Source organism: Oncorhynchus mykiss, chromosome 30 (genome assembly GCF_013265735.2).
Source record: "Oncorhynchus mykiss isolate Arlee chromosome 30, USDA_OmykA_1.1, whole genome shotgun sequence".
In the NCBI taxonomy this organism is placed as follows: domain Eukaryota; kingdom Metazoa; phylum Chordata; class Actinopteri; order Salmoniformes; family Salmonidae; genus Oncorhynchus; species Oncorhynchus mykiss.
Window position 1 is genome coordinate 30846310 of NC_050570.1, and position 27533 is coordinate 30873842.

The 27533-nt window shown below is 40.6% G+C and overlaps 3 protein-coding genes across 9 annotated transcripts; all 3 read left to right on the forward strand.

Moving 5' to 3' along the window:
• Positions 1-371: 371 nt before the first annotated feature.
• Positions 372-4219, forward strand: LOC110521701 (regulator of G-protein signaling 21). 5 transcript variants are annotated; one of them, XM_036969302.1, is made up of 5 exons: positions 372-531; positions 1296-1362; positions 1465-1556; positions 2284-2447; positions 2628-4219. In XM_036969302.1, the coding sequence occupies exons 2-5, from the start codon at positions 1352-1354 to the stop codon at positions 2802-2804; spliced, it is 444 nt and encodes a 147-aa protein (XP_036825197.1). In that variant the 5' UTR covers positions 372-531; positions 1296-1351; the 3' UTR covers positions 2805-4219. The 5 variants fall into 5 exon arrangements, with proteins under 5 accessions (XP_036825197.1, XP_036825198.1, XP_036825199.1 ...); XM_036969303.1 differs by having other exon boundaries at positions 1486-1556; positions 2281-2447; XM_036969304.1 differs by having other exon boundaries at positions 1486-1556.
• Positions 4220-12528: 8309 nt separating this feature from the next.
• si:ch211-117l17.6 (regulator of G-protein signaling 8) lies at positions 12529-14176 on the forward strand. The gene is made up of 5 exons (XM_021599484.2): positions 12529-12712; positions 12815-12910; positions 13027-13082; positions 13188-13354; positions 13788-14176. Exons 1-5 carry the CDS (start codon positions 12636-12638, stop codon positions 13965-13967), a joined length of 576 nt encoding a protein of 191 aa, XP_021455159.1. The 5' UTR covers positions 12529-12635; the 3' UTR covers positions 13968-14176.
• A 3138-nt stretch (positions 14177-17314) lies between these two features.
• LOC110521703 (regulator of G-protein signaling 1) lies at positions 17315-20215 on the forward strand. 3 transcript variants are annotated; one of them, XM_021599486.2, is made up of 5 exons: positions 17315-17641; positions 17984-18043; positions 18373-18434; positions 18610-18776; positions 19022-20215. In XM_021599486.2, the coding sequence occupies exons 1-5, from the start codon at positions 17556-17558 to the stop codon at positions 19208-19210; spliced, it is 564 nt and encodes a 187-aa protein (XP_021455161.1). In that variant the 5' UTR covers positions 17315-17555; the 3' UTR covers positions 19211-20215. The 3 variants fall into 3 exon arrangements, with proteins under 3 accessions (XP_021455161.1, XP_021455162.1, XP_036825172.1); XM_021599487.2 differs by having other exon boundaries at positions 17319-17641; positions 18370-18434; XM_036969277.1 differs by lacking the exon at positions 18373-18434 and having other exon boundaries at positions 17589-17641.
• The last annotated feature ends 7318 nt before the right edge of the window (positions 20216-27533 follow it).

A 27533-nucleotide genomic window follows, 5' to 3' on the forward strand; every position in this document is an offset into this window, starting at 1 on the left:
ACTCTGCTGCGTCTGTCCCCAAAGCTGTCGCTTGTCCCCCTTGCTCACTACACTGCCAGTTGTTCTGTCATCAGTCATTTTCATAGCCCTTGTAACTGGGGGACGACGGTGTGTGTGTGTGTCCCCGTCTCCCTCACTTCTTCCTTTCTTCCTCCTTCTTACCCTCTCCTCTGCTGCCTGTCTTCATGGGAGAGTGATGGGCAAATGGTTTATCGTTGAACTGAGTCGAACATCTCTCTCTGATTTTTCAAGCTTCCTTGATTCCCACCCTGGGAATTCCAAAATGCACAGTAAAATCTCTGAATCACCTCTTAACCCTCCCATCTGCCAATCCTCCTCCCAGCCCAACATGTGGATACTTGTGTGTTTTAGCCAGAGGGGAATAGCAAACGGGGGAATAGAATAGGGAAGTCCAACTAGAAGTAGGAAAAAAATCAGTTGTTGAGCATATCGACCAGTGCTAATTTTTCAGGAGTACAAACTAATTTTCAGGGATTTTGAAGGGATTTTGGATAACTATATATATACATTGTAAGTATGAGCTTTATACTTTTCTTTTCCTGTATAGAGAAATAGAGAGAACCTTGGGTTGGGACCGTTCCTTTCACATTCCTTTAATTCTGTACTGAACATCAACTGGCTGACCTAAATTGTTTTGCTGCTTTTGTTTGCATTTCTAAGCACAAAGGAATGATGCTTCATTGTAAGTGATTAGTAGTTCATATATCGTGAGTCTGATACAGAACACTGATCACTGATAAATGGTCAAACATGACAGATTATTGCTTGTTTTAAACTATTTTGACATGGGGAATGCTCCTTACTTCCGTAGCAAACTGTTGGTTACTCATTTTGAAGTAATACTTGTAATCTATTAATGAATCAATAATCATAATGGATGATCAGTGTCTTCTGAAACATCAGCAGATTCTGTAAGCTGAAGTTTAGAGGTTTTCTTTTTCCGTCCCATAATTCATAGCGATACTGTCCAGTTGCTGTTCTGCTTCTGCATTTTTTGGCACAAAAACATCTTTGACTAGACAGGCTTCCTGTGCTCTGTTGCCTCTCTCTCTCCGTCTCTCTGTCTGTGTCTCTCTCTCTGTCTCTCTCTCTCTCTCTCTCTCTCTCTCTCTCTCATATCTGTCTCTCTCTCTCTCTCTCTCTCTCTCTCATATCTGTCTCTCTCTCTCTCTCTCTCATATCTCTCTCTCTCTCATATCTGTCTCTCTCTCTCTCTCTCATATCTCTCTCTCTCTCTCATATCTATGTCTATCTCTCTCTCTCTCTCATTTTAGATCAGCTGTTTCCATCCTCCATCTCTCATGTTAGGTCGAATATCAGGCACAGGGGCATGGACAGGAAGTAAGTCAACATCATGTTCTGTTTAAATGTAAACCATTGGATCATCATCATCATCACCAATATCGCATTCATCATCAACAACAAACAATTAAGAGTCTCTAGGCTTTTTTGTTGTTTCTGTAGGGCCCCCAAGCCCCCGAACGATGAAGTTGTGTCATGGCGACAGTCCCTCAAAAAACTTCTGGAGTGTAAAAGTAAGACAATGTACTCTTCTTTACTCTCTGTCTTTCTCCACTGATACTGTTGATACAGTCCTACCAAAGCAAGTGCAGAGAAGTGGTGCCAGTATAAGTCTGAAGTCCTTGGAATAGGGGGGACAAGTTGGCTGCCATTGTACATATTTTGTCTTGTGTCGATTTAAGTCGGTTCTCCAGCTGTGATTTATGTAATGCAATTAGTGTGAGTAATGTATGTTTGTGTTCCCAAAAGACGAATAACAATTGGCACAGGACCTTTAAGTAAGCTAAGCATTTTGAGAAGGCTACAGTAGGTTACAGGACACAAAGGACAACTATTCCCATATGACATCTGAAATAATGACTCACTCACATCTAAAACAAATGTCATGTTTTTTTGGCATTGTACATTTAACACCCTTATTATGTTGTATATTCATTTACTGTAACAACATTGGAGGTTGCAAAATAACAGTAGAGGACCATTTTAAAATTGAAACCCAGAACATCTGTTGTTGTGCTTGAGCAAACATATTCCTTTAACAAGTCTCTGGCATTTAGGGACTCACTCAAACTAAACCAGTTTGACAACTTCGTGGGCCAGCCTACTCTCTCTCTAAACCTGCAGGTCATGGGCAGTGGCCATGCTCACATGTGTGTGCCTGCCTATGTGAATGTGAGCGTGATTCGGTCTGTAATTCTAATTTCACACCATTCTCCTTTTTCTGTCTCTACTGTGTAGCAGGGCAGCTGGCCTTCAGAGAGTTCCTGAAGACAGAGTACAGCGAGGAGAACATCTTGTTCTGGCTGGTCTGTGAGGAATACAAGACCATCACCTCCAACACTGAGATGGCTGAAGCAGCGAAAAGAATCTACACAGAGTTTGTACAGGTCGACGCCCCCAGACAGGTGCATATAGACATCAGATGGAACATCTCTTTCGGTGCAACTTTATCTTCTTTCTTTCTTTCATTTTCTCTCTCTAGCTCTCTCCCTATAACTGTCTCTGTCTTTCTCTCTATTTCCCCCTTTCTCTGTCCAACATAATGGTTTCACAAAGACAATGTTTCATTCATTACTCAATTCCAGATAAACATCGACTGTGAGACCAGGCAGGAGATTACAAACAGCATGTCTCAGCCGACCCTGAGCTGCTTCGACAAGGCACAGAGAGTGATATACAAGCTGATGAAAAAGGACAGTTATCCCAGATTCCTGAAATCTGAAATCTATCAGGCTCTTTTTGAACCATCAGACGCCAGCTGAGGTTCCAGGACCAGGTGAAGAATAATACCTGTCTACAACCATCAGACTGTGGGCTGACAGTGATTCAACTCTCTCTCTTCTCTAACTACCTGTCCATGTTAGTTCAGCGTGGTTTAACTTTGGGCTGGAGCACAAAACACAGGGCTCTCTCTAATGATAATTCATCATCTAGCTTAGTGGCTCCCAATCGTGTTCTATTATTGTAAGGCGGGATAATCTATCCTTATAAAAATGCTACAATTATAGATATGATTAAACATTTTATACTATAAATACTTTATTTACAGTGTTATGTATTATGTATGTTTTATAACTTGTATTATTTTTTACAAGGTTAGTATTATCCATTGGTTATCCATTGATTGTTACTTTGCACATGAGCTGTAATTATTTATGGTATTTTCCCGCTGTCTATGTAAATTAGGATACTGTATGTCAGACTTGCCATTAATGTACAAGACAACATTTATGTTGATTTGTTCATTTCTGTGTTTTTGTCTATGACAGGAATTCAACAGGCCAACCAATACAATTTTGTGTGTGTGTGTGTGTGTGTGTGCATTTGTGTGTGTGCATGTGTAATTGCAACTCAAAAGGCCAAGCCAACACAATCAGTGCAGCATCAACTGAGGTCGTAGTCTCTGTCTCTCAGTCATACCCTCATGGTGTTCCTCTTTATCTCTCATAACCAGACCAAACCCAAACATTCTGATCCCTAGGCCACCAGGCCAATGGGCCATCGTTTGAAACATCTCTCTCTCTCTTTCTCCCCCTCTGCTTCTCCCTTCTGTTTTCACACATTGCACAACGTGATTTCATGTTGTCTACATTAATCTAATATAGTGCTATGTCTAACACCAGTCCAGGTGTATAGTCTCTCCTCAGCAGGAGTCTATGTACTGTAGAAGCACCACACTATAACACCCATGACATTCCCCTTTTTGCACACAGACCCCCTGCAAGGATACACACCTGGTGTCTTCCACTAGTAAATGTGGATACATGCAAGTGTAGCATGTACAAACCTGCTCTGGGATACAATATCATGCTCACTTGAGTTACACATCAATGTTCTCTCAGTGAGTTACACATGCATGCATGCACCCACACACAAATGGGACTTTAATTGTGTTTCTGGCCAAATCTACTGCATGTGTTGCTGGTATACATCACTCTCTGCAGGAGGCTGTATCATGCTGAGAGGAAACAGCAAGGAATACTGAGACTTAACACAGTCTGTTAAGTCCTGGACTGTAGTCTTATTACTGTCACTATGTCTTCCTCTCTCCAAAAGCTGTGGCAGTTTTTAGTATACTTTTCCATTCATATCAACAAATCTAATCACTGTTCCAGCTGTATGTGCACATGGACATCTTTCCAATTGGTCATAATACATTAAAGCCCTGTCTCCACAACGCTGTCTGAATCAGATGTACTGTAATCATTAGCTCTGGGATGGGATGTGGATTTCTGTTTTACAGATGGATGAAAGTAAGTAGAGTTAGGATTAGTATGTGCAATAGTGTTGCCTTTCCAGGAACACATTGAGAGAATTTGATGCTGATGTTTCTGCCAAAAGGCAGGAGGTTCAACAATGTGACCAATTTGTTACTGTCTGTCTGAGTGTGTGTGTGTGTGTGTGTGTGTGTGTGTGTGTGTGTGTGTGTGTGTGTGTGCGTGTGCGTGTGCGTGTGCGTGTGTGTGTGTGTGTTTCTGTCTCACTACAGAGGACTGGAAAGTTCTCCAACCAAGACAGCATCTGACATTTGGGATATGAAACTTGAAGACAGTGTTAATAAGACAGTAGGGTGATGAATCTGAGATGAGACCTGTAACACAGCATTAAATCAACATAATACTCCGCCAGGCAGGGCTACAGCAGGGATTTAGGAGTCTGCCTCTACCAAACATACTATTACATTCAAATAATCTGTTCCTCTGTCTTCCTCTGTCTCCTTTTCCTGGGATGACAATACAAATGTGCCTGAACCAATACAACGATTCTCAAAGCCATATAAACACAATAATAGGACAGGGCATTGTTTGGGCCTAAAGAAAATACAATAACACTGCATCCTGTATCTGGAAACAAAGAAACCTTACTTCAAGTTCCAAGTTTATCGTGAATTCATGTCCGGTAGCCTAGCTCAAGTTGGCATTACACAGAAAAACACTTTTCTGTGTTTATTCCTTTATACCCTGCTTATGTACACAACATCGAGCAGGTAGGGACAGACAACAACATTGTGTGTGAAATCTCACAACATGACTAGAGGCTTCATGCCATCCAAACCACAGATCCCTCTGGATTGGAAGAGGGCTGGGGACATTGGGAACAAGTATAGTTTTGAAATGCTCTCTACCATCTCTCTCGGTGTGTGTGTGTGTGTGTGTGCGTGTGTGTGTGAAGGACGAACGCCCTCCTGCCTATCTGTGAGAAGGCAGCAATCTTATTCCATTCCGTCACTATTCTGATGGACCCCTGTGAGGACTGGGTGCTGAGTTGGGAGGCAGGCAGGGAGGGGAGGGAGGTGGCATGGCCCCAGCAGGCAGGACTACTCTGGGCTGCAGAGGAGGAGATTACTCCCTAGGACTTTGTGTCTGGCAAAGTAGCTCACGGAGGAAGGGAGATTAGGTGTCTGGGACTCTGCTGAGTCCCACAAATTGTCCCTGGTCCTGACTGGGGAAGGTTTCTTTCACAGTTTAGCTCCTGTAGTACAGCTTCCAGCAACCTAAAACCAAGCTTTAAAGGTTTAGAAATGGGTTTCCTACATTATCTGGGAATGTACCTTATCCCAGGGGTTGGAACCGGTTCAGGGAACAGAACAGAAAACCGGAGAATAACAACATTTTTAAAGGAACAGAAATGTTATTTTAAAACCATGAAACCGGTTAATACCATTATTTTACATTCCAGGCATTTTTTTTCTAGTCCCACAACAAAACACAACAAAGCGCCTATATGCAAAGCCTTTACTCACTCAAGCAGAAACCTATTCCAGTGTCTGCCTGCAAGCTGGTGTTTTTTTTCCTGTGCGTATTTAGGCTACCTGCCCCTCCCCACTCCGAGGCATACGCTACTGTACTGATGTTACAAGCTTGATTCAGAAGACAGGGAGAATGATATTTAATTAGCTTGAGAAGAATGGATTTACTTTTTCAATGCTAGTTAAGGATACTATAGGTCTAGTTATCACGTTTCAAGTTGGATTTATTAACTACAAATGGGTAAGACGTGTTTTTAAGTCCGGTGCTGTTCTGCACAAACAAGCTTGTTAGCTAGCTAGCTCAAAGGACATTCAAAGTTCCTCTATATAAGCCGCTCCTCCTTGGACCTAATTCATATAATGCATGGCATAACACGATAACCAGCACTTCAAGCCTCCTCCCCAACCCTCTCTGGCTCTCTCCCCCACCCACAAGATTTCCTTCGCATCTTGCGCCATAGGCTACACTTGACTATCCATCACGCATGTAAATAACTAGCTTGTCTGCTCTATCCGCACTGATTGATGAAGTAATTTAATAAGCTAAATGTAAAAAATGGTTGATTTCACAGGCTAAAAAAAAGGAACAGAAAATTACAATCTAAACTGTTCTGTTCAGAACAAAAGTGATTGGAAAGTAATTTTGGTTCCAACCCCTGCCTTATCCCAAGTTCTTTCTGAACACCCCAGTCTGAACACATGCTTGTGCTCACACACACACCAACCTCACCTCTGATTCCCTCACTGCATACGCTGTTTGCAGGTTTGTTTGGTCAGTGAGTATCTGAGGAAAGTTAGATTAGATTTTTGTCTATTTTTGTGAATCATATGTTCTCTGTTCTCAGCAGTACGCTGCTACTGAATGTACAGTGCATCTCTCTGTTTCTTATTAAGTCCACTAGATGGCAACAAAGACAACATTGCAAGTGCACGTTTCTGCCCTGTTACAAGCAGCAACAATTTATCTTATGTTTCAAACTAATCTAAAGTCAAGTTTCAAAGACAAATTCAACTTCATGACCAAATAAATCATGGAACAACTTAAATTTAGATTCTTGTCCTAAACATTGAACATTGTATCTTTGAATAATGCCATTGCATAAACTTATTTCACTTATGTGAACAAGTAATTAGTCTCTTGCAACCATGTCAAATAGACACACATGAGGATTTGGATTTCGTAATGCCTGAGCTGGTTTTTCTCTGAGGGGATTTCAGAAACCACACAATGTGAAACTGTCAGTCTGACTTCTGCCTGAAGCCCCTGTGTTTCCTTGGATGCCAAGCCGTTTCACTTCCACCTCAGTTCAGAGGAAGTCTGCGAGGGTTTCAATAAATTACTTGCAACACAGACTCCCACACTGTCCTCAGAGCTGTGGAGAATGGTGCCCCTCATTCCAACACTCTGAAGCCCTGACAATGGATGCCAGCTCTCTAGCACCCCCTACACACTCATACGCACATGCACGTGCACAGGCACACACTTTTAGCTTCCTATTTCCTCATGCACCACTCCCTCTTTTCCAATTTCTAGGTTAGATGCCAGTTATTATCAAATGTTTGCCGCCAACCCATACTTGGAATCAAATTGAATGAAGTTGAGCATTAAGAAACCCATGCATGTTCAACTCAATAGACAGGAGTTGTACTGAAACCAAGCCCAACTGGTTTCTGCTTCTGTTGTCTCCAGCTCTGTGAGACAGGATATCACTCTCTCCTGAAAGGCAAGTTCAGGCAAATTATGTGAGAGATCAGTCCCCTCATCCTCTCAGCTTTCGCTCCGAGGCTGCTTCTCAATAGTCTTAACTTCATTCCTTTCCCCTTCTCCTTTCCTCTATATGTACTGCCATCTATGAACTGAAAGCAAATTATTAGCTGACATCCACCATATTGCTTTCACTCCACCAGGTTTCCGATTGCAGGTAAAGGAAAGAAGGAGGACAGGAAGCCACTTTAGACTATTGAGATGCACCTACAGTGTCCTGCATCACAAAACTGTAATTACCTCAACTATCCTAGGTGTGTACGTCATGAGAGGCAGCAGAATAGGAAGTGTGTGCTTGTCCACATGTCCACACACGACAATAAAGCATCAGCAGCACACAGTCATTTTAATGTTGCTTTGCGTAGTTCGACAATATAATTGGCACCCCTTAGATGAGATTGTCCTTGACATATTTGCACATTTTCCCAATATAGCTACAATGCTTATCTGATAATAGGGCTCTTCATATTGTCTACTGTACCTCCATGTTGTAACACAATAGTAGTCTGCCCTCCTGTTCTAACACTATGTAAATAGTTATTATTGTAAAGAGAATTTGTTTGCTAAATACGAGGTGCCAATGCACTGCAACAATTCCTGATAGTTGGTCAGATATTATTGACAACAGTAAGAACCTCTCAAGAATCAAAATAACTCAGAACTGAGGCAAGACAGTCTTCTTTCTGTTTGTTTGGAATATTGAAATACTGAATTTCACAATTTATGCTATGTTGCTAAAATGAGTTAAAATCAGTAGCACTTTTGCAATAGGGATTGCCAAAAAAAGTGTAATTGGAGGAAATAAATGGTTACATTGACATCCTGAGGCGTTAGTTCACTCATGAGTGTGAGAAAAGTTGTGTTTGCAGTCATATCAGAGGTGGATAGGTGCAAGTGGATTTGAGTGCATTCTATGTAAACCAAAATAACATTTTATCAACCACATCTAGGACCTCTTTCTTGGTACCACACCATCTCATTATCATTGAATTACCACTAAATTAAATTAGCCAGCTGTTTAAAGAGCTTCTAATTGGAGTCATAGGCTGAGGCTCCACTTCAGAGAGAGAGAGAGAGAGAGAGATAGGAAGAGGGTTAGCTGCTCATTGAGGGTCTTTCTTTCCTGGCAGATACAATGGCACAGCATAGTTCCGCTGTACATTTAGGAATGTCCCATCAGCTTTCACAAGTAAGATCATTCCCATCAGCGTTTAACCTTGAGGTCATAGACTACAAATATAAATAATGGTGATTTTAGTGACAATTAGTTGTGATAATTAACCTTCATAAGGGAAGTAAATAATTCAATGAAGAAGATGTTGACTTTGAATGTAAAATAATCTAAACATTTGACTGAAGTCCAAGTGAGGGTAAAAATACAGATGGACCCATTTACAGCATTAATCATTTACTTTCAATCCTGTTTGCTTTGTCAACATGTCCCAATGTCTGCATCCTATGACGCAACATCATGACTGACTGGTCGATACACATCCTGTGATGAAATAATAACAACTTGTAGCTCCACCCTTCAGACCTCACAGACACTACAATACAGTGTTCTTTCCTCCTATAGAATTCCGGTGTGTCTGCAGGCATTTGTTCCAGCACAGCACTAACACCCGAGTCAGCGAATAAAGGGGTTGTTCATTAGTTGATTATATGTTGATTACTGATTGATTGATCCATTTAGCTTGAGTACAATGCTCCATATGTTGGTGGCCTCCTTCCCATCCTCAACTTCAGTTCCATTACATACACCTGGACAAAGAGAGTGAATGGAAATAGAATAATGTCAGAACTAACAGGGGAAAGCACAATTACTTCTGTTTCGTTAAATCACATCAATAGACCTTGGATGAGCATCTGGATCACCCACAGTGATCTTTTCCACCCTGCTACCCAATCTTCAAAATTAAGCACCTGCTATTATAGCTCCTAAACTGATTTGATTTGGAAAAAAACAAACAAAAAAACACACAGTCTTTGTATATTGTATATTGAACAAAAATATGAAAGCAACATGTAAATGTGTTGGTCCCATGTTTCATGAGCTGAAATAAAAGATCCCAGAAGATATGCACAGAACGCTTACTTCACTCAAGTTTAATGCACACATTTGTTTACATCCCTGTTAGTGAGCGTTTCTTCTTTGCCAAGATAATCAATCCACCTGACAGGTGTGGCGTATCAAGAAGCTGATTAAATTGTGCAGGGGACAATAAAAGGTCACTCTAAAATGTGTGGTTTTGTCACACAACACAATGCCACAGATGTCTTATGTTTTAAGGGAGCATGCAATGCTGACTGCAGGAATGTCCACCAGAGCTGTTGCTAAAGAATTGAATGTTCATTTCTCTACCGTAAGCGTTTTGGAGAATTTGGCCTCACAACCGCAGACCACGTGTAACCTCTCCAGCCCAGGACACATCCGGCTTCTTCACCTGCGGGATCATCTGAAACCAACCACCCAGATAGCTGATGAAATGTGGGTTTGTATAACCAAAGAATTTCTGCGCAAACTGTCAGAAACCACCACAGGGAAGCTCATCTATGTGCTCGTAGTCCTCACTGCAGTTCGGCATTGTAACTGAGTTCAGTGGGCAAATGCTCACCTTCAATGGCCACTGGCATGTGTGCTCTTCACGGATGAATCCCGGTTTCAACTGTACCGGGTAGATGGCAGAAAGCCTGTATGGCGTCGTGTGGACGAGCAGTTTGCTGATGTAAATGTTGTGAACAGAGTGCCCCATGGCATTTGAATGCACCGAGATACCATGACAAGAACCTGAGGACCATTGTCGTGCCATTAATCCGCTGCCATCACCTCATGTTTCAGCATAATAATGGACAGCCCCATGTCGCAAGGATCTGTACACAATTCCTGGAAACTGAAAATGTCCCAGTTCTTCCATGTCCTGCATACTCACCAGACATGTCACCCATGTTTGGGATGCTCTGGATGGACGTGTACGACAGTGTGTTCCGGTTCCCGCCAATATCCAGCAACTTCGCACACCCATTGAAGAGGAGTGGGACAACATTCCACAGGCCACCATCAACATCCTGATCAACTCTATGAGAAGGAGATGTGTCGCGCTGCATGAGGCCAGCGTCCTGGAGTCGCCTCTTCACTGTTGACGTTGAGATGGTGTTTTGCAGGTACTATTTAATAAACCTGCCAGTTGAGGACTTGTGAGCCGTCTGTTTCTCAAACTAAACACTCTAATGTACTTGTCCTCTTGCTCAGTTGTGCACCGGGGCCTCCCACTCCTCTGTCTATTCTGGTTAGAGCCAGTTTGCGCTGTTGTGTGAAGGGAGTAGTACACAGCACTGTACGAGATCTTCAGTGTCTTGGCAATTTCTCACGTGGAATGGCCTTCATTTCTCAGAACAAGAATAGACTGGCGAGTTTCAGAAGAAAGTTATTTGTTTCTGGCCATTTTTAGCCTGTAATTTAACCCACAAATGCTGATACTCCAGATACTCAAGTCTAAAGAAGGCCAGTTTTATTACTTCTTTAATCAGGACAACAGTTTTCAGCTGTGCTAACATAATTGCACAACGGATTTCTACTACTACTATCAATTACCCTTTTAAAATGATACATTTGGATTAGCTAACACAACATGCCATTGGAACACAGTGATGGTTGCTGATAATGGGCCTCTGTACATCTATGTAGATATTCCAATCTGCCATTTCCAGTTACAATAGTCATTTACAACATTAAAATGTTTACACTGTATTTCTGATCAATTTGATGTTATTTTAATGGACAATTTTTTTACACTTTTTTTTTCAAAAACAAGGACATTTCTAAGTGACCACAAACTTTTGAATGGTAGTGTACATCTAATTGAAGAATGTGTGTACAACAAACTATTCCATAATTAGATCAACAGTTAAATGGAGTAACAAGTAATCCATAAAAAAACGTGTAATGGAATTATCACTCCATTAATAACCCTATTATTACATTATTGATGCAAAAGTTACAAAAATCACCACAAAAGGTCACATCTATGTGAGTATATTAACTCTTACCACCTGGGGTTCTATCTTTCCATTTCCACAACCACAAACTGCATGACATTACAAGTCTTGGTGTGTGTGTGTGTGTGTGTGTGTGTGTGTGTGTGTGTGTGTGTGTGTGTGTGTGTGTGTGTGTGTGTGTGTGTGTGTGTGTGTGTGTGTGTGTGTGTGCGTGCGTGTGTGTGAATAGGACTGGCCACCCCTCCGAGCCTGGTTCCTCTCTAGGTTTCTTCCTATTTTCCAGCCTTTCTAAGGAGTTTTTCTTAGCCACCGTTCTTCTACATCTGCATTGCTTGCTGTTTGGGGTTTTAGTGTGGGTTGCTGTATAAGCACTTTGTGACATCTGCTGATGTAAAAAAGTGCTAGAAATGCATAACTACATTTGATTGAATGAATGAATGAATGAATGAATGAGTGAGTGATGAGTGAATGAGCTTGTGTGTGTGTGTGTGTGGGCGTGCGTCTGCCTGCATGCGTGTTATACGCACAACAGTGTAACTAACGCCTACCCATTCAGATATTTGAGAGGAAATATATTGCCATGCCTCCTTTCCCCATTACATATTATTTGCCCTCTTATGTCATTTCCCTTTATACTATTCACAGTAAATGAAAGATGTTCTCAGAAAATAGTGAAAGAGTGTGGCTGTGAGTAAACACTGAAGATTATATTAAGGTGGGCAGACAGACACTTCTCTCTTAACAACTGCTCCTTAACATGCAATGTCTTCAGAGGGAATTATTATTGTGTTTAATCTATAAGATGTGTCTTAGGAATTATTTGTAAAAAAAAAAAAAGGGAAAAATTTGTAATAGGAATTTTACAGGAATGTAATATCCATGAGTCAAAGACGTTGCGTCCTAGGGGAGTTTCGGTAAGCGGTGCCAAGGCATCTAGGGGCCTGCACCAGCACACCGCATACATCACCATAACACACCTCTCTTGAGATGATAAATACCTGCCCAGGATGGGCCTGGAATGTTTACTAAGACCGTACGGTCTACATCTAATTCCTAGGAGGAATCGCTGTCAATTATGTGAAGATGCCCAAACTTTTATTTTCAAAGATTCGGATCTATGAATTGAAGGATATACCGCAAAATAGAACACAGAGAAGAAGGTAAGTTAAATTATCTATCTAGGAAAGGGACCTTTATAGGCAGTTCATGATACATTTCTGCTATCATAATAGATTGGATGATAATACATACTACTTCCACAGGATCGATATCCTTCTAAGCAGAAAAAGACAGAAAAAAGACATCCAGTGTATTCTGGCACAAAAGATAAATGATGAGTCCTTTTCTACAAAAATCAAGTAAGTACGGCAACAGTGGAGACTATTTCATAACAATAACATGTCAAATAGTTTTCTTAGTAATATTTACCCATATAATCCCCCCCCCCCACACATTTTTTTTCAATCTTTTTAAGTCTAGAGGACAATAGAGGAATCCAGCCAACTCTTGAGACCTTGTTGAAGGACGAAAGTAATGACAACTGTTTTAACTATGTTGGCCCAGAGTACATTCATTATCATCAATAGTACAGTCTGATTAGACCACCTTCTGACTTTAGCATTAATAATCCCCCAGGGTGCCTTGCAGCCTTCCGAGCCTTCCTGCGGTCCGAATTCAGTGAGGAGAATATTGAATTTTGGCTAGCATGCAGAGACTACAGAAAGACCATCTCACCGGCTGACCTGTTCTGGAAAGCAACAGAGATCTACCAGGAGTTCCTCCATCCCCAGGCCCAGAGAGAGGTCAGTTAGTCAGGCTATGCATCAGCATTCACCTTGGCAGTATCTGGATACAGTTATCCAAAATACTAACATAATATAAGCTAAAGTAGCAGATATAGCTATAATTCCTAGGGTGTGACTATGTAATTCCATGTACTTTGCTGATGTGGGAAATGGACTATTTCAAATATAACTTAGCCTATCACTAGAACAATTTGACAAGCACTGAAACTTTCTGATGTGATAAAATCCCTCCTTCAAAAATACAGATAACAACCTGTTGGGACAAGATATGATTTCAACAAGCTCACGTAGTGAATAAATGAATTGGCAAGCTTAGGGTGGAAAGGTGACCATATTGCTCAGCTCAGGCTTTTCATAACATTAGCTTCACAAATGTGCGTAGAACTTTCCCTTGGCACTCATTGTAATGGTTTGTGTTTTCCCCCTACAGATCAACGTTGACCACCACATCCACGAGAAGATCAAAAGGTCCATGAAAGCCCCTGCTCTATGCTGCTTTGACGAGGCAGTGAGACATGTGTACAAACTGATGGAGAGCGACTCGTATTCCAGGTTCCTCAGGTCAGATGCCTACCTGGGGCTCAGACGCAAAGCCAGGACCTTCTGGTAGAGGTTACGGGTCAAGAGTTTGTGAATCAAAATTCACCAAGTCCAAACAAGGAGGATTCCAAACGAGTCATGGAAACATGAGACTTTAGATCCTGAGGATAGAACTGAAAGATCCCCACAGGAAGTGACACATAATGACCACAGGAAATTAATTATGAGTTGGAGAAGAAGAAAAAATGAGTATAAAGTATGGAGAAGCATTGAGTGTTAGAGATGAGTGATGTGTGGTGATGAGTAGTGTCAATGATTCAGAGTGCTAAACAGTACATTTATTCAAACATCTAGACTGACTGATGCATCAAAAGTGGCGTTGGTGTAAAAATAAATTGTGTATAGGGAATCGTTTTAGGTAAGAACAGAAGGTACAGAATGTCTAAATGGAAGGACTTACATTACAAATGGTTACAGAAATGAGTTACGTATGGTTACAGAAATGAGTTACGTATGGTTACAGAAATGAGTTACGTATGGTTACAGAAATGAGTTACGTATGGTTACAGAAATGAGTTACGTATGGTTACAGAAATGAGTTACGTATGGTTACAGAAATGAGTTACGTATGGTTACAGAAATGAGTTACGTATGGTTACAGAAATGAGTTACGTATGGTTACAGAAATGAGTTACATATGGTTACAGAAATGAGTTACGTATGGTTACAGAAATGAGTTACATATGGTTACAGAAATGAGTTACGTATGGTTACAGAAATGAGTTACGTATGGTTACAGAAATGAGTTACGTATGGTTACAGAAATGAGTTACGTATGGTTACAGAAATGAGTTACATATGGTTACAGAAATGAGTTACGTATGGTTACAGAAATGAGTTACGTATGGTTACAGAAATGAGTTACGTATGGTTACAGAAATGAGTTACGTATGGTTACAGAAATGAGTTACGTATGGTTACAGAAATGAGTTACGTATGGTTACAGAAATGAGTTACGTATGGTTACAGAAATGCAGCACTAAAAGGCTTTTAAGTATTCCATTCAAGTGTTATTTGTTTTGGCAAAGACAAAAATCAGTTTTTTCATTTCATGCTTATTTGACACCCATGATATGGATCTGTCAGCAATATGAAACATGAATATGTAACGGTTCTCTTGTGGTGAAGTAGAGGCGGACCAAAATGCAGCGTGGTTTCTTTGATTCATGTTTAATAACAAAAAGATAAACACGAACACTACAAAACAATAAACGTGGAAAACCAAAAACAGCCCTGTCTGGTGCAAAACACAGAGACAGGAACAATCACCCACAAACACACAGTGAAACCCAGGCTACCTAAATATGGTTCCCAATCAGAGATAATGACTAACACCTGCCTCTGATTGAGAACCATATCAGGCCAGACATAGAAATAGACAAACAAGACATCCAACATAGAATGCCCACTCAGATCACACCCTGACCAACCAAAACATAGAAACATACAAAGCAAACTATGGTCAGGGTGTGACAGAATAACTGTTATTCATTTAACTCTTAATACTAATATAGCATGGATGGACCCTGTCAGTTTAAATATACAGTATACTTCCATAAGTCAGGATGTTGACGTTGTCAGAGTGAAGGGTTATCTTTAATTTGTCCTGTGACACTGAGTAATCGCGTGTGGTCGGTGGGCAGGGAAAATCGGAGAAAATGATTTTCCACAGCCTGCTGACTGTAAGTCTGTTGTGATCACATGTCAGCTGTCTCAGCTAATTGCCCAGAGCCAGCCCAGCGACTATGTATTGAAGCTGGAAAAAAATTGCCCTGTCACCGTTGACCCCACTCTATAGATGGCTCTATTTCTCAAAGTTGTCTCTTAAAAAGGTAATCTGGATGGCTCTAAGAATAACTGTGAGTTTGACCCAGAAACTCCCACCAGTGGATTGGAGTCAGTGGATGCTCTGATGCATGTCAAATTGGCCTGAATGTGTCCCCTTGTTAGGGAAGTAATCTCATCACCAAGGAACAACTGTTCTGTGATGACTTTTAGCATCAGCATGGCGCACTATGGACAAATGTCTGGAGGCTAGCACAGCATGATCTTCAATTGAGCATTGCACAATAATTATGAGAAGAACTCAATGTTATTACTACATACAAGGTTATAAATAGACCACAGGAAGAGTAGCTGCTGCTTCAGCAACAGCTAATGGGGATCCTAATAAAATACTAAATACCTAAAGCAGTCTTCAAAGGGAATGTTTTATGTGAGAGTTGATATGTTCAAAGAGGACTATTAGGTAGAGGGAAGACCAGACAATGGCAACTTCTATTGCAATTTTTTTGCTCGGTAAGTCAATAGTATGGTATAATATATTCAATTAAACAACATTTTGTTAAATAAATTTAAAAAAGGGAAGGGGGAGTTGGCATGAAGGGATATTCTTGCTCGATGACAGGGATCTCACGCCTCTTGCCTCACGACAACATCACACCACTTTGTCCTTCACAGTCTGACGCTGTTTTCCTTTGTCCCAAACGGTTGCCATGACAGCTGAGGGGAAGTGAGTAATGTGCAATGTATTTCTGATACTGTCTGAGTTACTCAATACCGTCACGCAGGAACTTCTAGAATGGATACTGTTCATATTGGTGTAAAGCAGAAGTAGAAAGGAGATTCAGCAACTCTTGGAGGACAATGTTGTTCAAAAAAAATGTTTAAAGCATATTTATGGTGTCAACCACACAGGTGATTGTGGTTTGTTCGTTTAAACCTCAGGTCAGTTTTTACTGTATGATGTAAAGGTCATTGTGTGGAATTGAGGGCACAAGGCAGATTAACTGTAAGTGGACATGTTTTGGTGTCACTTGGTTGTGCTTGACTGCTTGTGGCCATCTTTGGGTAAGTTGAGGAGAACCACATCAGTTACTGTGCGGAATGACAACGGACAGGTCATTGGACATTGCTGCCTAAAGTCACATTGGCCATGAGGTGTCTGTGATGTGACTCTGGCTAATGTATGCAAAGACTATAAACCCACAATCTGCAAACTGAACAACTGACTGTCTATATTGGATTTAATCATCATATCATTTAAGTAAAGACACACCTTGCCGCTGGATACAGTATAAGAAATTAAACATCCCAATGACATTTCAACAGGGTACCGAAACACACACCAAGCGAAGGTCATGATTTGCCTATCACTGTCACTGTCTCTGTCATTTGCATCTTAGCAGCCCAGACCAAAAAATATTGTGGACATAAAGAGCACACTTTGAACGAGGAGCAGTTAGGCTGCCTGGAAAACCGGACCAAGAGAGAGAGAGAAAGCGAGAGAGAGAGAGAGAGAGAGAGAGAGAGAGAGGGGTATCCATAGAGAGAGACGAGAGAGAGGGAGAGAGAGCATGACACAGAGAGAGGTTGAAAGAGAGTGTCGCAAAAAGACAGAGAGCGCATGTCACAGAGAGAGAGAGATAGAGAGAGAGCGTAGGGGCTTCCTCTCTTGCCACGGTTCACTGGTCTGAGTCTGTGTTTCACCTTCCAGCCCTGCATATAAAGGCCTGAGGTGGAGGGAGACCCCACTATACAGAGAGTGATTCACCCCAGCATGAGCAGCAGCAGGGGACAGAGAGTGTGGGGTTAAAACATGCCCAGCCTAATCATCACAGAGACACTGATACAAACACAGCACTTCAATATGGAGCAGGACGACAGGAGGAGGAACAAGAACTTGTGAGTGTAGCTTATAGCTTTTTTATACTCTCAACAGCTGGCGATTTTGGAAAATGTATTGTGGAGCTTATGTATATTTTGTCAATATTAGGCTATATATTCAATGTACTCTCGTAATACTATGGATGTGTCATATACTTTCTAAATACTAAAATGCTTGTACAAATACTTTAGCGTCATACTACATACTTTAGGCCACACATTGTATATAAACACTGCATATGTTTTACTAAACCTGTGAATACCTTCAACCAAGATACTACATACTGAGATGTCCTTATACAGCAATGGAATAAGTTGTTTTATGAGATGATCATGACCGTTCTTTTTTTCTCTCCATAGGGGAAAGAACTTTATGTGCCGACTGCAATGCATGTTCTCACATTCACCCACCTCTGAGAGGTAAGGATTCTTACCCTTTCTTACTCTGTTACTCTGTGTTGATCCTAATGGTTATTATTATTATATTATTTGAAATATGTATTGTATTGTTCAAAATCAAATACCACATATGTTGTAGTGTCCATCTGTGGTAGTGTGTGTGAATTCAAATGAAACTTCAGAAAGCAGGCACGCACAGAGGCACACACACACGCACCCATGTGCGGCTATAATTGTTTCCTAATTATGTTGGTTCTATGTGCCCTTTTGCCCTCACATCAAATACCAGTTTTATTTTTACCCAGATTTGATTCTAGTTGAGTAATCACCACACATTTTCTTCCTAGCAGGCTAAGTTTAGAAGATACCCAACAATGGTCTCAGTCACTGGAGAGACTCCTCGAGTCTAAATGTGAGTTTCACTTTATCAGACGATCAAAATAGTTCAAGATAAATAGCTAAATTAGATCAAATATCTAACTGAAAACAGCCAGATAGAAATGTTGTACAAAAACAGCACGTGTTTCCAGGCTTGGGGCTGTATCTTTGTTTCATGTCTTGGTATGTTTTTATATTCTTCCCCACAGATGGACTGGCGACCTTCAGAACCTTTCTGAAGTCTGAATTCAGCGATGAGAACATTGAGTTCTGGCTGACGTGTGAGGAGTACAAGAAAATCAAGTCTTCATTCAGAATGTCATCGAAGGCCAAAAAAATCTATGAGCATTTCATAAAGGCTGAGGCTCCTAAAGAGGTACGACTGTTATAGTACAGTATATATTACAGTACATGGCTACATGCTAGAGATTCAAATAGCTGCAGTGACATTTCTACAGAAAGCAACCCTGCATTTGAACTCTTTGTAACCTCATTGATGTTTCAATGTATTTCATCAACATCATCTGGTTAATAAACCCCCCTCAAATGTTTATTTCCAAACATGCTATATGAAATCCATCTGTACTTTGTAAATCTAAATGAATCTTGCTCTTGTTCCAGATAAACATTGACTACCACACGAGGGAGCAGATCAAGAGGGCCGTGAAGAATCCTACACTCCAGTGCTTTGACGATGCCCAGAAGATTGTCTATGGGCTGATGGAGAGAGACTCGTACCCTCGCTTCCTGCGCTCAGACATTTACCGATCCCTCCTGGATTCCCTCGCCGCTGACGCCGTCAAGGGCTAATAGGAGCGGATTAGACGACAGGAGAACGTGACAACAGAAACTGGAATGTTTGGGATTCTACAGGATGGAAGGCTGACCAAGCATAGAGAGACTGACAGGCCTGTGTCCCTACGAACCGTGGTCGCCACAACACAAGACCACACCCTAAAACACTGCAAGTGGGATTCGCCCAGAGAAAAAGAAAGACAGAAAGACAGAAGGAAAGGCAGAGAGGATATGAGGAATGCTACAGCGCTGCGATTGCACTGGATGCTGCTGTCTTATCTGTAACTCTGGCAGTGACATCATATCATAGGTGATTAGATCGTCTTTGACAGTGATCACCGAGTGAATGACGATCGAACTGAAACACAACGTCAGCAACCATGCAGTCCCCACTCAACCGGAGGTGCTTCCTGTCCTAAAAAGATGGAGAAGAGAGTGTATGTGTGTTTGTGTGTGTGTTTGTGTGTGAGTGTATGTGCGCAACAGGATGCCTATGATACTGTGATAAGATAGGAGATGCAAGGTGGACTTTCACTAGCAATACTAAAGTACGTGGTCTGGAGTGAAACAAAGGAGAGAGCACGCATACAATGGATACCGGCCCAAAATACTATACTATCCTTAATAATATTCACATTTCGTCTCTAAATTCAAACCAGTTTTTCAAAAGGTGGTTGAATCTTTAGATTTGCAAGGCAGTTAAAGACTTCTTACACTGTCTATCATTGAATGATTACCCATTTAGAAGTAGAGGTTAAGTTGTCTGAGTGCAATTGTAGACAGAAGGGTAGCCTATGTCCCACTTTGTATAATGAACTTTGAACTCCTACTTCTCTGATGCAGAATATGTTTTGATTGCTTACAAAGAAAGCACAAAACAATGTTGATAAATTAAGATTAGAATGTTGTACTATTTATTACACAGTCACTGTTAGGATGCTGACTTTTGCAATGCTTGTAAAAATGTTCACGATTAGATTATTAAATTATATTAAATTAAATTATTAAATTATTTGCAAACAAAATATTTATTGTCAATCACTCTCTTCTGGCTTATTCTCAATTAACAACTAAATTAAAAAACATTTCACTTTGCGGTTGCTCCTGTATGTGTAAGCCCTTATATCTACTAGGCTAGCATATGGAATTGATTTAAGACAGTCATAAAGTTTATAATTTAATTTAATTTTGGACCCCTGTAGGCATACTACATATACAGTACCAGTCAAAGTTTGGACACACCTACTCATTCCAGGGTTTAATTTTGTATTTATTTTTTACTATTTTCTACATTGTAGAATAATAGTGAAGACATCAAAACTATGAAATAACACATATGGAATCAATAGTGCTGTTAAGAAGATAGAGCAACATTTTATTATGGACATACAGTAGCAGTCAAAAGTTTGAACACACCTACTCATTCAAGGATTTTTCTTTATGTTTACTATTTTCTCTTTTTTTATGTCTCTCAGATATAGGAAACCTCGAAACCTTGTCCTTATGATAGATTTTGACTGTCTTGTTTTGCCATGTACAAATGTGTTATTCCATGCATTTCTATAGGCAAAAAAAACGAAATCCCAGCATTTTTGGGACCCATGTTTGGTCACTTTATTCGTGGCACATTTTATTCATGGCACATTTCACCCTCTATTAACTTTTTGCACATTTTACACCCCGGTACTGGTTTACCTTGAGATGAATCCCCTGAATCGTGTGTGTCGTAGACCAGAACACCTGCTCTACGAGGTGAATGTCTCCTTTTTTCATATTGGTGACATTCGTTTGTAGCTCCAAAGGTTCGGTCTGGACAGTCGCTTTTGTGATCTCTTCAAAATGAAGTGGTCCTCAACAGAGACTTCAGACGACTGCAGTACAGCTTGTGGATGCCAAACAACCGACACTGTAGTATTCGTGAGTCTCATCTTTCGATGGTGGTGACTTATTAGTTTCTGTCTCACACAGTTTGGGTTTTACAGACAATTTCGTGACAATTGTCCTGTCCGGATCTTCTCATGTGAAAAAGGCCGCTTCAGAAGCCCATTTTATGGAATAGGCACAAAGAAGGGATTGAGCCGCAGCAATTACAAGAAACGGTAAGTCTCTAACCTGAACACATGGGGAGCTATTCAATATTCAAAATTACGTCACCGTGTGATCCTTGGGAGCATCATACGATTATAGGGGGTGCTTTAACCCTAAAAGTCTCTAGATCATAGCAAAAATGGGCTTTTCATTATTTATCTGACTTTCATTTATCTACATTAGACTCACTATGAAATATTTTACCATTTTCTTTTCCGGACAACCAGGGCTTCAAGTAAAACACAAAACATTTTGACATGAACAATTGCATTCATGAGTTTAATTGATAAATGTACATTTAAAAAAGAACCAAAGAAAAAATGTATTCATATGAATGCTGTAAGTACAGAAATAGTATACTCATTGGAAAATGAATATCCAACTAGTCAGTGATATTTGTGTGAAATTTGGAGTGTGACAGCACTATGTCCTTGGATTTCCTATGATCTTCTATGTAGAAGAACCCCTTACCTTCTAACAACTATTATGTCACTTTTCATAGATAGCTTTTAATCGTTTGTAGCTCAAACCGTGTCCTTTTTACTGGGCCCCTTCAGGATCACCCTTGTCTCACAAACACAGCTCGAGCTCAGTCCCCCTTAATCACACAGACGAATGGTTGGTATCAATGGATGCAAAAGAAATAGATTAAACCATTGGTATAGCCTGGAAGTATGTAACACACAATGCTTTAAAGGGGTTAGAAGTACAAAACACACATGGTGGGACTGTAGGAGTTCAAGTTCACAGCTCAGTACAGATTAAATGGCTCAAGATTCCATGATTTCTTACTACAATGTTTAACCAGCGAAACATAAGTATAACATAACCATTCCATGAAAAGTGGTATACAATTACAATTGTGTGGCAATAGTATTAACAAATTAATGACACGTGATAAATTTGATCCCTTGACACACCTTATTCAAAGATATACATGGGAAGTAGTGAGAGGGCTATGACCACAAAGAAAATCACATGACAGCATGATGAGTTTGAGTACACCTGATGGTCTTGAATGTACAAAAATAATATTTTTCAATAACAAGATACGCTACATTACCAAAACTATGTGGACAGCTGCTTGTCGAACATCTCATTCCAAAATCATCGGCATTAATATGGATTTGGTCCCCCCTTTGCTGCCTTAACAGCATCCACTCTTCTGGAAAGGTTTTCCACTAGATGTTGGAACAATACTGCAGGGACTTGCTTCCATTCAGCCACAAGAGCATTAGTGAGGTCGTCCATCGGACTGCCAGATGGTGACGCATGACTCATCACTCCAGAGAACACGTTTCCACTGCTCCAGAGTCCAATGGCGGCGAGCTTTACACCACTCCAGCCGACGCTTGGCATTGCACATGGTGAACCTAGGCTTGTGTGCGGCTGCTCGGCCATCGAAACCGATTTCATGAAGCTCCCGATGAACAGTTCTTGTGCTGACGTTGCTTCCAGAGGCAGTTTGGAACTCGGTAGTGAGAGTTGTAACTGAAAGCAGACTTTGCAGTCCATTTCTGTGAGCCTCTGTGGCCTACCACTTTGTGGCTGAGTCGTTGTTGCTCCGAGACCTTTCCACTTCACAATAGCAGCACTTACAGTTGACTGGGGCAGCTCTAGCAGGGCAGAAATTTGACGAACTGACTTGTTGGAAAGGTGACATCCTTTGATGGTGCCACGTTGAAAGTCACTGAGCTCTTCAGTAAGGCCATTCTAGTGGCAATGTTTGGATATAGAGATTGCAAGGCTGTGTGCTTAATTTTATATAACTATCACCATGGGTGTGGCTGAAATAGCCAAATTCACTCATTGAATGGGTGTCCACATACTTCTGTAAATATAGTGTGTCTCTTCATCATTGTGGTTAGATATTCCTTCATGCTTTTGTTTTTCATGCTTTTGTTATTTATTTGAAAGACACATCTTCTCTCTTATTTCTACGGTGTCTTTTCTACAAAAAGGGAAGGTGTGAGTTTCAGTTTAATGACAAGGGGGTTTATGAGAAGTAATGTGTTATTACAGTAAATTGAAAGTTAAATAAACCATGTGTGGCAAGAGACTATGATCCTTGAGATATTAAGAACCATGACGTTGCAGATTAAGGTGTTTCATCATCTCAATGACAGTGGGCCCTCCTCATCTGACAAAGACCTTCATGGCTGTTTCTCTCTGCTGTATGTTACAAACAAGGTCTCTGTGCATGATGAATTCTCCATTTGTCAGCATTTATACTGTCCAAGGTATGGCCCTCACCTATGTTCCTCGCCAACTGTTTCAGAGGCCCTCATGTAAACTACTTTAAAAAAGTCCAAAAACACGTTGTTATTTTGCATTGCTTGAAGTGGTTTGGCATGTGTTTAAAGGGTTTTAAGTGATCATTGTGTTCCATCCCATGCATTGCACATTACGACCACTGCCGTGTTTGCCAAGTTTTACAGTACACAGTTGCTTTAAAGGGAAGGTTCACCCATTTTGAATGTTATGTCGTTTTTGTGCATCGCTGTGTGAGGTTCTATCGATTCCCTAGGTCAATTCATGTTTTCATGTGTATCTGAGTTACTGGCATTCAAGCAGTCAGAAATCCGTCCGGTATTGGGTAGCACCGTGACAAAGTCACTCTCCCTACACTGGAAGTTAATAGGAATATGACTTTTAGATCACGAAAAAAATCTATCATACATGTCAGATTTCAATACTGGTCGCATCAATGGCATAACTCAAGAGGATGTCTTCTCTCAAAATGAGCCATTGATAATATTTTTGTGATATTCGTACCTTGAGAAATGTGTCATTTAATGGAGGGTCTAGCACATTTTTCCTATTTGTCTGCCTCTTTAGTCCTGTGTACATTGCAATGAACGCATAATGCCCTACCCAGCAGACTGTTGACCAATCGCGTTCACGTTGTCATGCTGCGTCAAGCAGTTGCTAAACTAATCTTAACGCAATCCCTTCTCAATGTCAGTGTATATTGTATGTTGAGAAATGTGCCTATTTTCCTTAAAAGTATGTCATGTCACGTTTCCAAAGCTATACGATATTACAAATAGTAAGTTAATTATCTCACATCTCAGAATTATATTTTCTATTTATGTACTTCTTGTTGATGAAATTCGTACTAATGTTAGGTTTTTGAACTAGCGCCCAATAGACTCCCATTCACTCCTTGAAGGACAGTGCTCCTTGTGCCAGAATCGCCCAGAATGCACCGCTCGGACCATTGATGTAGCCTGTGCAACATTTCCCATCTCCTCAAAAGTACTGAATATCTTCCGTTGCGAGTAATTTGAAGAACGTCACTTTTATTTTCCCTCAGAAACAACACAACAAAACACGCACATGCTGCAGGAGCACAACTTGTACTTTCGGACTCTGGGATGCTTAGGAATCCTGTCGGGGACAAAATATGGTTCAGTGCTGGGAATTACCTGCTACTACTACGTAAAGCTTTTTGGAAGCAATAGTCTAGGTGGAAACTTGGCTCTGCTCCCTATTCTCTTCTGAACAATCCGATGCTTACACACTGTCTGCACATCATAATAAACAGAACAGACCAGCCCCCTCTCTGTTTTTTGGTCCTCAGCAGGCCTGGTGATTTACCTGCTAGTGCCAATTCACAATGAGAATCACGACAGAGATGCAGACGTACTGTACTAATAATGATCTAGTACAAAAATACCAAAGTGTTGGATGCATGGCCTCTGCTCAAATTTTGTCAAAGATGGATGGATGAATAGAAGCTGTGAGAGTTGACCCACTCATACAGTATTAGGAAGGATTATGTACATGTCACAGTCATTTGAAGGAAAACAGACCCCTCACCAAAATCAAAATGGCAGTCAAACAAATCAACAGGGATGTGGTTTCTTAATGTGGCTAATGGCTTTCATCTGATCAGTTGAGTACATTATGCCTGGGCAGGATAATATGTGCTTTCAGAAGGTATTCACACCCGTTTACTTTTTCCACATTTTGTTGTGTTACAAAGTGGGATTAAAATAGATTCAATTGTCATTTTTTTGTCAACGTTCTACACAAAATGTTATTGAAAAATAAAGCACTAATATATTTTGATTAGATAAGTATTCAACCCCCTGAGTCAAAACATGTTATTATCACCTTTGGCAGTGATTACAGCTGTGAGTCTTTCTGGGTAAGTCTCTAAGAGCTTTGCAAACCTTAATTTTACAATATTTGCAAGTTGTGCCAAAGATTTTCAAGCCGATTTAAGTCAAAACTGTAAATATTTTTATTTTATTTAACTAGGCAAGTCAGTAAATAACAAATTCTTATTTTTGACCTTCTGTTTCAGGTTATTGTCTTGCTGAAAAGTGGATTTGTCTGCCACTGTCTGTTGGAAAGCACACTGAACCAGGTTTTCCTCTAGAACTTTGCCTGTCCTACGCGCTATTCCTTTTCTTTGATCCTAAAAAATTCCCATGACATGATGCAGCCAGCACCATGCTTGAAAATATGGTACTTAGTGATGTGTTGTGTTGGATTTGCCCCAAACATAATTCTTTGTATTCAGGACAAAAAGTTAATTTCTTTGCCACATTTTTTCAGCATTACTTTAGTGCCTTATTCTAAAAAAAGATGCATGTTTTGGAATTTGTATTCTGTAGACTTCCTTCTTTTCAGTCTGTCATTTAGGTTAGTATTGTGAAGTAACTACGATGTGTCACTGGTGTAGAGAGTAGGAAGGAGGCAGTCGCAGGTTTAGAACTACTGCATTTATTTAAGCATCATAGATCGACATGGGACGAAACCCAAACGTTGTTGTGCTCAAAATATATCTTCACAAACAAAAAGTCACAGGGCAAACTCAAATTTCCAAATATAAAGTACACAGAAAAAAGTAGGAGAGATTCCTCTTAGGAAAACAAATAACATTTACAACGACCAACAAAGACAAATGGCAGAGGGAGAATATATACAGTGATAAAGTGGGGATTGGAAGCAGGTGTGTGTAATGATGACGAGACAAGTCCGGGGATGATGAGTGAAGGGCCTTTGCCAGCAGTAGGTTTGGCAGAAGCTAGAAGGCCGGCGATGCCGAACACCTGAGCTGGACAGGAGGGGGAGCCAAAGCGAAGGCTGGTGTGACACAATGTTGTTGATCCATCCTCAGTTTTCTCCTATCGCAGCCATTTAAATCCGTAACTGGTTTAAAATCACCATTGGCCTCGTGGTGAAATCTCTGAGCGGTTTCCTTCCTCACCGTTGACTGAGTTAGGAAGGACACCTGCATCTTTGTAGTGACTGGGTGTACTGATACATCATCCAGAGTGTAATTAATAACTTAACCATGCTCAAAGGGATATCCAATGTCTGTAAGGGACCTTACAGATAATTGTATGTGTGGGGTACAGAGATGGGGTAGCCATTCAAAAATCATGTTTTAAACACCACTATTGCACACAGAGTTAGTCCATGCAACTTATTATCTGACTTGGTAAGGAAATGTTCACTCTGGAAGTTATTTAGGCTTGCCATAGCAAATGGAGTTGAATACTTTCATTTCAAATTTTCATTTATTATTCATTTGTAAAACATTCTAAAAACATAATTCCACTTTGACATTATGGGGTATTATATGTATATCAGTGACACAAAATCTAAATTGTATCAATTTGGAATTCAGGCTGCGCTGTATAAATATTGAACAATCCAGGTTTGCAAAGCTCTTACAGAGTTACGCATAAAGTTTCACAGCTGTAATCGCTGCCAAAGATGATTATTTTCTTATATTCTCCTTACAGTGTGATTGCTTGCATGTGTGGCTGTCATCGATGACCAGACGCAAGCTGCAGCTCGACCGTAAATGGCCTTAACATTGTCTTAAGACTATTCCCCTTTCCTTCCCACTTGAAAGCCCTCAACAGCTCCACAGTTCCTTCTCAGGGTCTCTGACCAGACAAAATCCTAGAGAACCGAATGGCCCATCTCAGTTCTGCCACTATCCCTTTGGTATTGCTCATACTACCCAGTCAATCTTTTCAGATCTATGAGAAGTCAAAGGGTAGCAGCTAGGGGTTGAGGTTGGACTGGGTCTACTGTAAGTGTGACCTTGGACACCCAATAAGAGCGGACATTAGGAGACCACTCCTCATCCAATGGCAAGATCCCAACACATTCTGTCTACATGTAATACTAGCGACTGCCTATGACTTTGAGCACTAATTCAATGACACTGATATAAACGATACCACTTTGTATTTACGGAACATTTAAAACTTTGTTCCTGTAT